We start from the raw sequence: 12,628 nt of genomic DNA, 5'->3' as shown, positions 1-12,628 counted from the left end.
TTGTGGAAATATCTTGGATACAAACTCTCCAGGGTGAACTCCTCCGAAGTCTCACAGTTACACAACTGTCTTCGAAGCAGAAGGAACTAAGTAGAAAGAGATGGGGGGAAAATTCACAACTTCAAAACTTTTTTCACTGACCACACATGTAATAAATATATTTCATTTTTTGGCGTTAATGAATGTTTTGATTTTCGAGGTTTTACGGTTGCAGTGGGCTGTAACACTGACGTTTCCTTTGGGGCAGGATTCACAGTGAACATGATGTTTGTAATACGTTCTGTGACTGTCCATCAGTAACTCGTCCTTAACCAAATCCTATTTTAAATCCTATCCTAATTAGAAAAATCTAAACTTTATTTAATTAATCAAAAACTACTTTACCAAATGCTGAATTGTGAATATAGTTTTCTACTAAATAAAGATACAAAGACATGGGGAGGAGCAAAGTGGTTCAACAGCCCATAAAGACATAAATAACAGAGAATGCTAACCTGATGCTACATGTTAGCATCGGGCTAACGCTAACAGTTAGCTAGCGTTAGCTACAACTGCCGTTTTTCACTTCTACTGCACAACCTACTGTGAGAAAACATCCATATGGGCCCGAATTACACTTGAAAAATTGTGTTTCTCTAAAGATTCTATAGAGTTTGGGAAATTCCACAGTTACCATGGAGATCCGCCATCTTTGCAGCTGTTAGCATACATTTCCATTGACTAACATTAGCTAAAAACAGTATAAAAAGTGGAGAAAAAAGCCGTGGAACAACTCCGTTAGCTGCTGAGTCACTGCTGGTAAATACATCTAGCACACTGTGGTGTCCAAGTGTTTTAAAGTGAACAATAACGCCAGTATTTTAACTTTTAAAATCTCCATTAGTTTATTATTGGTGAGATGCCGTCTGTATCTATAGCCCATAACTTCAAATCAAAACAATGCTGCCCAAGAAGTGACTTCCTGTTTTGTTCCAGCGAGCCAAAATAAAAGCACCATCTTATTTCTTTCTGCCTAAACACACTTAAAATGTGTGTATTTAATGATATTCTTGTAATGTTGCAAGTACCTGCCGAACTAATCAATGAGACGAGTGCTTTTATATTGGCGTGTTGGATTGAAAAAGGAAGTCACTTATGCACAGAGTTATTTCGTCATGCATGTTTTTCAAAATGAAGACCTGTTTTTAGAGAAGTAGCATTTGAGAGACAAGACTGAAAAATCTTAACCAGACATCCATGCTCTGGAGAAGTCCTGGGCCTCTTATTTGTAGGGCTGGGTGTCGTTATGTTTATTTTAGATACTGGTGCTTTCACGATACTTGTTTTACGATACTAATACCTGAACGATACCTTTTCCTAGAATATACCTCGAATAAAATATTTGCCATCTAGAACCAGAAAACAGAACAATAGTGTCGGAGATAAGACATTTACAGAGTCGGGCTCATCTCCAATGTCACGAAATGTGTGAAACATGGGGAATAATTAGTTGGAAAATTGGGAGAAATTGTGGCAAAAAACAAGGAAAAAGGGGGGGGGGGGGGGGGGTGTGCAGAAAAAAGACAAAAATTGCGGTAAAAAAGCATCCTAACTGTAGTTTTTTTTCCCCGTACCTGCTTTCACAATCAGGTATTGCACCTTTAACCTCTTAACTCCCGCCGGAGCCGAGAGGATCTTTTTCCTCACGTCATCAGATTTTTTTTCCATCATTTTTTGTTGGGTATTCAACTCATTTTTGTAACTTTTTGGTCATTTTTTTTGTAATTTTTTTGTCAAATTTTTTGCACATTATTGTAAATTTTTTTGCCATTTTTTGGTCATATTTTAGTAATTTTTTTGGCCATTTTTTATCAAATCTTTGACACTTTTTGGCACATTTTGTCACATTTTTGTAATTTTTTTGTCACATTTTTGTAATTTTTTAATACATTTTTTGTTAAATGTTAAATGTTAAATGTTACAAAAAATACAAAAAATGACAAAAATTTGACAAAAAATGTGAAAAAATGACGAAAAAATGACAAAAATGTGATAAAATGTAACAAAAAAAAATACAAAAATATCATAACATTTTGACAAAAAAGTACAGAAAATTGAGAAAAAATGACAAAAAAATGACAAAAATGTGATAAAAAAATGACGAAAAAATTACAAAAATGTGACAAAAAATTACCAAAAAACTGACCAAAAAGTTACAAAAAAGAGTTGACTACCCAACAAAAAAATTATGGGAAAAAAAATGTGATGACGTGAGGAAAAAGATCCTCTCGGTTCAGGTGGAAGTTAAGAGGTTAATTGTTACTATCTCCGTAACTGCTGGGCCCATCCACAATGAAACAAAAAGTGTCACAAAGTTCAGCGTCTTCTCTCTCAGCACATATTAAGATCACATGACAATATAGGGGAGACTATATTTAAAAATGAAGTCAGATGAAAGAACTTCCAGCTATAATGTGACGGGTTTGTGAATCCAATCACTTCCAAATAATGATAAACAAAGCCCAGCGATATCGGCGACAGCATGACACAATATGAATGAGAATGAGCCAAACAACAAACGGACAAGGCAAAGCGGTGACAAACACTGCATTTTGTCGGTCAGTGGGAAAGGTCCTGCGTCTGAAAATGACGAGCCGATAATAGAAACGCTCTCAGATGTGGAGTTATCGAGGAAGCAACAAATACGTAAACAAAAGTCCCCAAACAGCAGCCCATCCAAAAAAAAAGGGCGAAAAAAGGCTTTCATTAGGAGCAGGTTTTTGTTATGCCGCATCCGTATAGTCCAAAATGTTACGCGGTGTACCTTTAAACAGAACAGGCGTCTTTAAACCCCTTAACTCCCACCTGAACCGAGCACATTTTCTCCAGTTTGGCTTTACCCCAATCCAAAAGCTTCTGGAAAAAAGGCGTGAAAATAGCGACAGAACTGAGACGAAAACAATGATGAAGATGTGTCAAAAAAGTGAGAAAACTTTGACAAAAAGTGATGAAAAAATGACAAAAAAAAGGCAAATAATTGATAAAAAATGTGACAAAAAATGACAAAAAAAACAACAAAAAATTACAAAAAAAGTTACAAAAAAAGTTACAAAAAAAGTTACAAAAATACCCACAAAAAAAAGATCCATTTAGATGAGTTTTGTAGATCTTAGCTTTCAAATGAGGCCTACAGGATTTGGGTAAAGCTGAACTGGAGAAAATGTTCTTGGTTCAGGCGGGAGTTAAGAGGGTTAGGGTTAACAATTATTTACATCCAAATCTCAAAGCGTATTAATATTGACTGGAGAGATTACAGCCTATATGCCAGAGTGATACCTCATTTGAAAGCCAAGACCTTCTAGTTTCTAAAAATATGTGTGAGATCTGTGTGAGTGAAACACAACTTACACTACATTTGCCGTTCTTAACCCTAATTATATCCTGATTATGGTTCTAGCTATCCCTATCCCTAACCCTAGCCTCCTGATCAGGGGACGGCAGAAAACAGGTTAAAAAAACCCAGGCTCAATTTCAAAGCAAAGGAACAAACGGTGGGAGTGAAGGGAATCAGTTTACTGACTGCACTTCAGAAAGAAACAATCAGGAACTCAGATTTGTCCTCCTTTAGTATTCTGTAAACTCTTTGTGAAAAACACTTTGGGAAAAACACTTTGCTTCCACTTATAAAACATATCAATATCATGAACTTCCAAGTGGCCCAGAGAGTTGTGAAATGTGGCTATAAACTTGACCCTGGGACAAACTAGGATTCTACAAATATGTTGGAAAAGTTGGGAATGAGTTTGGACACAACTAGCATTTTTATTTAGTAGCTTTGTACTTCATTGCTTGTAATCAAAAATCAGGTGTTGGGCCTTTAACCTCTTACCACCCGCCAAAACCAAATGCATTCTCTCCTCTTTGCCATTGTCGTCACTTTTTATTTCCCTTGTGTGTTTTCGTCACCTTTTTGTCAATTTTTTGCTGCTCTTTTGTCACTTTTTTGCTGGATTTTTGTCTTTTTTTGGCTGGATTTTTGTCATTTTTTGGCTGGATGTTTGTCACTTTTTACCCGGGAGGAGCTCGGAGTAGAGTCGCTGCTCCTTCACGTCGAAAGGAGCAGCTGGGGTGGCTCGGGCATCTGTTCCGGATGCCTCCTGGTCGCCTCCCGCGGGAGGTGTTCCAGGCATGTCCTAGTGGGACAAGGCCTCGTGGAAGACCCAGGACACGGTGGTGGGACTATGTCTCCGAGCTGGCCTGGTGTCGCCTCAGGGCCCCCCAGAACAGCTGGGGGAGGTGTGTGTGGATCGGGAAGTTTGGGCATCTCTGCTGAGACTGTTGCCCCCGCGACCCGGCCCCGGATAAAGCGGAAGAAAATGGATGGATGGATGGATGGATGTTTGTCACTTTTTTGCTGCATTTTTGTCATTTTTCTGCTGGATTTTTGTCACTTTTTTGTTGCTCTTTTGTCACTTTTTTGTTGCTCTTTTGTCATGTTTTTGTCATTTTTGTCGCTTTTTTCGTCACTTTTTAGCGCTTTTGTGTTGTGTTTAATCCTCATTTTCTTCTCGTTTTTTTATCGCTGTTTTGAAGAAGCTTTTAGATTTGGAGAACTTGGAGAAAACATGTTCAGGTGGGAGTTAAGAGGTTAAAGTGATAGTCTGTAAGTTTGCAAAGTGAAATCTGAAAACAATCAAATCCCTCCCCTCTCCCCGCCCTTCTCATGGTGCGTTCAAAGCAACTGATAACTGGTAAATTTCCCACCCCCTTCACACTTTTTAAAACGCCTTGGAACTGGTAATTACAACTTGTAAACTCTGAGACCTCCAGACTGCTACGAGCTCGGGTATATGAGATAAAGACAGCAATGGCGGCTCCAAGTGAAGGAGCAGCTAATGATGAAACTGAAACAAAACCACTGCATCCGTAAAGTGAACGTTACTTTTGGTCACAGTTTTCAACATAACGTTATGTCACATGTTTTTAATTATATGTTTGGCGAGACACTGCAGGTGAATAGGGAAAAAATGTAAATCTACAGATATCAATTTGAAACTTTTGCTGTAGATCACTGGCATAAATGTGAGAAAAAAATACATTGCAAGTTTTCTGTCATTCTATCTTTTCATATAAGAACAAGGTGTTTTATGAATTTCCCATCTTTTCGGCGACGAAATCTGAATAATGGAGTCGAATGGATAATGGAATGATGGAGCTACATTGAAATGTATTGTTTCATTTTATTGATAAATGAGTTGCCAAGACTTTTTCCAGCAGGGATTTTGGATTTCTTGTTTAGTTTTAAAATAAGCTGTTTTTTAGTGGAAACGTTTGTAAAAATGTAATTTTCGCCTTATTTTTTGACATTCAAAAATCAATAAATGGGGCTTAGGGATTAGATAATAAAAAATCCCTCTGAAAAAATCTTCCAAGTATTGTTCAGTCCAAGGCTGGAAAATCTGAAGTCTGAAGGTCCAACTGACGTGGACACAGTGTCGCCACAATGACAGAAACATGTGTTTTGAGAAAAAGGCCCTTGAAATTGCATTGTCCCATATAAGTCTATGGGGGAACATTGAATCAGCGCAATATTTAAACATGTTTTTGTGAAGATTAGGTATATTTTTGGTTTCCGGGTGAAAGCTTGTCTGTTCAGAGACCAATTTGCCCCAAAACCTGATATCTGAAAAAGGTTTTGCCTGTAGTGTCTCTCCTTATGGTGGTGACGTCACAGCTCTACTTCCGGGTTCGCAGATGTGCGAGAAACTACAAAAAACTCTTTAATAACACAATCAATATTTCTGAAACTCAACGGAGAGTTACTGAACAAACTTATGTATCCGGCCCATTAGCCAAAAATGCTGAACCTACTGCTATAAAAGTAATATTTACCAAAATCAGTACATTGGTTAGCGGAGAAAAATGCTAACGGCTAACAGCAGGTCCGCTAAACCTGGAAGTAGCGACTTCAGTAGAAAATACTTTTTTGGCAGTAGGTGCGGCAGTTTTGGCTAATGAGTCTGAGAAATAAGTAGGTTCAGTTACTCTCTGTTGAGTTTCAGAAATATTGATGGATGTTTTTAAGAGTTTTTATGTTTTTTTCTCACATATTTGCCGGTCTGCTAGTACCCGGAAGCGGAAGTCGTGAACTTATACCTTCATTTAACTTTAGCATCATATGAGCTAACTGTTGTAGCACTAGCTGTTTTGTTTAATCACCTGGAACGCTCTGAGGTGAGAAGTCGTCATGTTCAGGAGGGAAAGGTACGAGTTACCTGTTGTCTGGAACACACCATTAGTTTAGAAAAGTAGGAAATTTCAAGAGTAAACGATCGAACTCCTCCCCCTCCCTCCTGATTGGACCTGACAGGAAAATCTCGTCTGATTGGTCGACGAGGGAGGATATTAGACCCTGATTAGCTGCTCCAGATCCAGGACTTCATCACCAAAAAAATATTATATCATTACATCAAAGTGCAAAACCAGGTGGTGGGGAAAAAAAGTATTTGGTCAGTTTCACATAGACATTCTATTGGATTTTGGTCAAATACTTTTTTCCCCCACTGTATATAACATTTGTAATACATTTAGACTTCCAGACTATCACTTTAATGCCAGATATTTGATTTGAACAATATGATGGTTTTGTATTTTGATGGAAAATTGTCAAGAACTCACCACTTGATGAACGGTTGTAAAGGGATTGTAGAGTGAAGGGGCCGATGTTTTGTTGTAGCCATATTAAAGGAATAGGCCACCGTTTTTACATACCAAGACATGTTCTTACCTAACCTTAGACGAGTCAATATATCCCCGTCTGGTCTTTGTCCGCTCTGTCACGCAAACGGAGCACATACGCAGCCTCTCCCACATGTCATATAGCTCCAAAAAAGCTCACGATAGAAGCTACCAAGCTCTTCCACGTGTTCCCTATTTAAATAAAGTTACGTGAAGTGTTTTCATGCGAAGTATATTTATACAGAAATGTAACGTGTCGATTTTATAAGCAGATAAAAAGGGGGACTATATTGTGAGGCGTAATGATACAGGAGCACAGCGTCCGCGCAGTAACTCCTAAAGACTTCCCCGCTCACTTCCGTCAATAGAAGCTGCGTGACTTGTACAGAGCCTTTTACAACAAGCAGAAAATATATTTTCGGAAAGTGCTGGCGCATTCCTACCTCATGGTCGAGGTCCTGAGTCCTGTGTCGTCGTCCGGGGTGAGTTGGAAATCCGTGAAACATTACTACACTATATACTTTCTGCTTGTTATCACAGCCCAGCACGATGCACGTAAAAGGCATCGTTCACAAGTTATCCACGCTTCTTCAACTGTTCTCTGCGAGCTCTACAAGTCACGCAGCTTCTATTGACGGAAGTGAGCGGGGGAAGTCTTTAGGAGTTACTGCGCGGACGTTGTGCTCCTCGTATCATTACGCCTCACAATATAGTGCCCCTTTTTATCTGCTTATAAAATCGACATGTTACATTTCAGTGTAAATACACTTCGCATGAAAACACTTTACGTAACTTTATTTAAACAGGGAACACGTGGAAGAGCTTGGTAGCTTCTATCGTGAGCTTTTTCGGAGCTATATGACATGTGGGAGAGGCTGCGTATGTGCTCCGTTTGCGTGACAGAGCGCACGGACAAAGACCAGACGGGGATATATTAACTCGACTAAGGTTAGGTAAGAACATATCTTGGTATGTAAAGACGGTGGCCTATTCCTTTAAACGTCACTTTTGAATGAAATAAATAAACGATAATAATCAAATCCTCCGACATTTGGGTTTAAAGTACATTCCTCTTCAAAGCAGCTGCATTTGATTTTGGACGTAGCATTAGAGGTTTCAAAGCCTTTCGAGAAACTACACTTCAGACATTGTTCACACTGTTTCCGACGTTTTGAGAGAGAATCGCAGCAGTAAAACAAACGTATGGAAACACAAGCGTCGTAGTCTCTGCAAAAGATTATCTGTGCACTGTCGATTTCTGAGCCAAAATGAGGCGGACGTATCGGGAGTTATCGCCTTCCCCAGCCTTAGTAATAAGTCTTTCCGTTGTTTCGTGCATGTTCTGAGACACATGTTTCGAGCTCATATTTACGGGGAAATCATTGCTTTCGTGAGGAGGGCGAATACATGAACCAGCTTTTGGACACCGTACTCGACTTCTCTTCCATCTCCGTCTCTGAAACCTTAAAAACCCCAGACTGACAGATATTTGGGGGGGGGGGGGGGGGGGGGGGGGGGGATTTTAAACACTGTTCCAACTAAGCTGGGACCATGATGCTCCTAAAACACACACTTGGACAGCAGTAGGTCGCCGGCGTATCCAGCCCAGAAAGTTGTTGTACTTTTCATGCAAGGTGTGTGATCATTAGGTCATTCTTTTTTTGTAAATCTGAAGTGTTTTCTGTTATTCGGTTGGAAAGGAGGATAAGGGGAACGAAGATCTAAATGCTTGTCCAGATTCACTTAAGTCTAACATAGTATCTAAATTAGTGGATAAAGTTGTCACTACATTTTGCCCGTGTAGGCCCTCGCTCTCTCGCCTCAGAACCGCACTCATATAGTATAAGATACAAAAAAAAAAACATCCAAACAACACCACGACCACCCGCGGATCCCTGTTCCTCCACTTACTTCAGCATCGCCTCCTCCTTCGCCTCCTCCTCGCGCTGCCGGGCCAGCACCGCCATGATAATCTTGCGCTCCTCCTCGGTCAGGTGGCTCAGGTCGGGCTCGGGTACGGCCTGGGCGAGCGGCGGCGGCGGCGGCGGAGGGCGAGTGCTGCTGCCGCCCCTGGGCCCCACTGGCGCGAACATCTTCCCCACGGAAACGAGGGGCGCCTCACTCCTCTGGGCCTGCCTTCAGTCGCCTCCACCACCGCCTCCTCCTCCTCCTCCTCCTTCCTCTCCACTCCTGCTCCTGCTGTCTCTCAGTCACAGCCAGCCAAGCAGCCACAGCCCACACGGATCACGACATGGCCCTGGGATGGCGATGGAGGGGCATTAGCGGCAGATGCGGGGGTCCCATGGCGGCGTCGGAGGCGGCAGAAGCGCGGCAGAGATGTTGGGAAGTGGGGAAAACGCCTTCTTCTTTTTCTTTTTCTTCTTCTTCTTCTGCTTCTTCTTCTCCTCCTCCTCCTCCTCCTCCTCCTCCTCTCTCCTCTCACGGAACGCTCGCTCCTGCCATTTTACGCATTTGGATCATTGTCAGCGCGGCAACATCTCCCGCTCCATCGGCTCGGATCGGCTGGAATTAGCTCGCTTTGGCTCGGGCTCTGGATGGCACCCCCCCACCCCCCTCCCCACCTCCTCCTCCTCCTCCTCCTCCTCCTCCTCCTCCTCCACACCACCACCACCTCGCCTCTTTTCACGGATAGTCCATGTCGCCTTCTCCCGCGGCGATAACGCGCAGCCGACAGTGGAGGGGGGCCCCGCAGCTGTGGAGATGTAGCCGGTCTCCTGCGCTCCTGCCCCCGTGTCGCTCCTCTCTCGGCTGATGGGTGGGCGGTGGACGGACGGCGCTGGGGCTGGAGCTTCGGGAGGATGTCGGGGGTTCCGTCGTGCGAGCGGCGAGCGCCCGGTTGCGGAGGCCGCGCGGGGAGGTTGCGCGTCGGGGGGGGGGGCGGACGCGGCGCGGATGGAGCTCGGGGCTGGCGCGGCTCTGGTGAAGATGGTGGTGGCGGATGATGGTGCTGCCAGGAGACGGACCGTCAATGGGACCGCAGCCCCTCCGAGCGCGAGCACGGTGCTTCCTGCGGCGGGGGCGCGCATGCAGCTCTCATTTCAGAATGAGGGGCGCGCTCACGACGCGCTACGGCACGCACTGGGGACGCTTCTTATAAAACTACACAGAGCCGGATTTATGAATGTGGCCTCACCACCGTGAACCTGGCCCCTCATCAAACTCACGTCTATGCAGCACACATGACACTCGTTTGTGCCACGTTTATGCTGCAGGACATTTGAACTTCGAAGAAAAAGAAAAAAAAAATACACTGTAAAAAAAATGCCGTTGTTTTTACGAAAAAAAAACTTTGGCAGCTGTGATTGCCAGATTTTTTTTGTAAAAAAAATACAGTAACAATGAAACAAGGTTACGGAATGACCTGTATATTTAACATAATAAAACTGTTGACTGCTTTCTATTTGATCAGTTTTTTTCTGTATATTTACTAAAACCACCCCGTTATTAAAACAAGTTTTTTCAGTACAATTTACATGATGATTAATGTCAAACACGAGTAATGGTTAAGTTAATTGCTCGTAAACATTAGTTTCAAGTCCTTAAGTTTTTTAGTAATAGACTCCCGTTGTACATTTAACTGTATTTGCTCGGTTTTTGTTTTGCAGTTTTTCTGTGTTGAAACTACAAAGAAATTTGATTATTTTAACATCAAGTTTCTTTAAAAGTAACAGTCTTGTGTGGTAAAACATCTAACTAAACATTACTGTGACTTAAACAGTGTTTTATCGTTTTTCAGTTTACATTTTTTTTCTGTCACCATTTTACCGAAATTTTTTACAGTGTATGTTCTGTTATTTTGTTCTGCCAGCCTATTCATCAATAGGTAATACACTATGGAAAAGAAGAAAAAGCTTGATTGGCTCAGCTCAAAAACATTACTTTTATTGTTTATTTGTTATTTGCTATATTTGGTGCCGCCCTGAAAAAAAGTAGATTAGCCTAATTTATTTTGTAACTATTATTCCCTTTCCAATAAAGTAACATTCTAACTGAATATCCATTTAATTTCAGATATAACTTAATTTGAATAAAATTAAGCAACTTTTGAAAAGTAACTTTAGTATAAAAGTAATTTATGTTAGCTTCTTCTCAGAGCTGTTTAGCTGTTGCTACCGACCGAGAAGACACACTTGCTTAAGTAAAATAATTAATGCTTTTCTTTTATCCCAAATAAAATTGCATAACCGTGTGAGAGTGAGACATTCAAACAAAGCTAACAAAGCTACAAAAAGATAAAAATAAAAGAGAGGACGAACCTTTGCTTTACCCTTTAAAAACAAAACAAAAAAACAAATTTATTTACAAAACACAATTACAAAATCTCTCGTTGGGAGACATATGTGCGGATCATATAACATTTAAATAAAACAACATTTCTGTAAAGATTATAAATCCCCCCCAAAAAATTGACCTCAGTCCAACAGGCAGGTCAAAGTAATTCCCATACAAACATTGTCCTCGGTCTTTGTAGAACCGAGTTACACGGAAGCTTTACATGTTAGAAAGACAAATATTCAGAGACATCTTCACATAGAGTCGACGTCATCGCTCGAGTCTTTCCGAAGTTTCAAAGAAGCAAAGAATTGTATTTTTTTATTGACCTTTATTTAACCAGGATTGTCCCACTGAGATTAAGAATCCCTTTTTCAGGGGAGTCTATTGTACATGTTTTTAGTGGTAGGGATAACCTACACAGACACGGGGAGAACATGCAAACTCCACACAGAAAGGCCCTGTCTGGGAATCAAACCCAGGACCTTCTTTGTGTGAGGCGCGAGCACTAACCGCTGCACCACCAAGCCTATGGTTCAATTTTAAAAACCATAAGGGATGGATTTTTGTTTTGTCATTTACTTCTATGAATATGGTATTTGCCCATAATTGTTATGATATTGTAAATTCTAAAAAGTTCCTTCGGAAGGTTGTCATTAATAAAGAATTTGCTCTATTTTCATTACTGGACAAGAGAAAAACAAATGTTCAACAGTTTCATCTTCCTGGAACAGCTGTTGGAATGATGATGATGGAATAAAGACGTTGATTCCCTTGTGTCATGTGACTCATGTTTTCTTCTTCTTCTACTATGCTTAAAAAGCATGTTGTCGGACAACTTCCTTGCATAATAATTAATACTTATTTAAATATCGTTTTTGAGTTATTGGTCTGATCTGAGGTCAAACCTTTTTTCTGCACAGTTTTCCGTTTGTGCTGGTTCAGTTGAAAATATTGCTCTAAAAACTTTAACCCCCGCCTTAACCGAGTGCATTTTCTCCAGTTGAGCTTTACAGTGTAACGCCTCATTTGAAAGCTAAGACCTACAAAACTAATCAAAGCTTCTTCCTCCTTATGATTGTCAGTTTCGTCCGTTTTTGTTGCTTTTTTGACATGTTTTGGTCATTATTTTTTGTGGCTTGATCGCAGTTACATTAGACACACACACACAAAACGAAATTCGGCCAAAACATTACAAAAACATAAAGACAAAAACATAAAGAAAACAAGGGTTTTCTGCCTCTTCCTGCACTTTTATTTTAATGGATTGTTTGCTCTTATGTGCAAAACTAATACATACAGTGGTCCATATGTGCAGAGATGTCATGAGTGATTGAAAACTTAATGGACTGTAGGTTCAACTCTGCCCCCCAGTGGGAGAAAGTTTCAATTACAACAGCAAACAGAAAGTCCTATGATGGTTTTTTAAATTATTTTTAGGCCCGAGCAACGGACATGCGGGGCGTCTATAACGGGGGACGAAAACGCAAGAATTCACGTAGCAAACGTGAACCGATATGCAAGTAACAGGGGTCAAAACTTAGTGCTCCGTAAGCTCTAATTTTGGGTGGGGTTCGCGAGAGAAAATAATAAAAGTTGGCTCTGTGGCGGCCCCTCT

At 41.0% G+C, this 12,628-nt stretch overlaps 1 protein-coding gene across 3 annotated transcripts in view; it reads right to left on the bottom strand.

The window, feature by feature from the left end:
• LOC306970987 (regulating synaptic membrane exocytosis protein 1-like) overlaps nt 1-9,307 on the bottom strand; it is an 89,645-nt gene extending 80,338 nt beyond the window's left edge. For 2 of the 3 annotated variants that reach the window (XM_079567109.1, XM_079567110.1), the window contains exon 1: nt 8,629-9,305. In XM_079567109.1, coding sequence (XP_079423235.1) covers nt 8,629-8,810 — 182 coding nt within the window. In that variant the 5' untranslated portion in view covers nt 8,811-9,305. Of the gene's footprint in view, nt 1-8,628 lie in introns of all 3 variants that reach the window. The other variant, XM_079567111.1, reaches the window with a different exon arrangement.
• Nucleotides 9,308-12,628: the final 3,321 nt, after the last annotated feature.

This window comes from Gobius niger (genome assembly GCF_951799975.1).
Source record: "Gobius niger genome assembly, chromosome: 12".
Lineage (NCBI taxonomy): Eukaryota > Metazoa > Chordata > Actinopteri > Gobiiformes > Gobiidae > Gobius > Gobius niger.
This window is presented reverse-complemented; position numbering and strand designations above follow the sequence as displayed.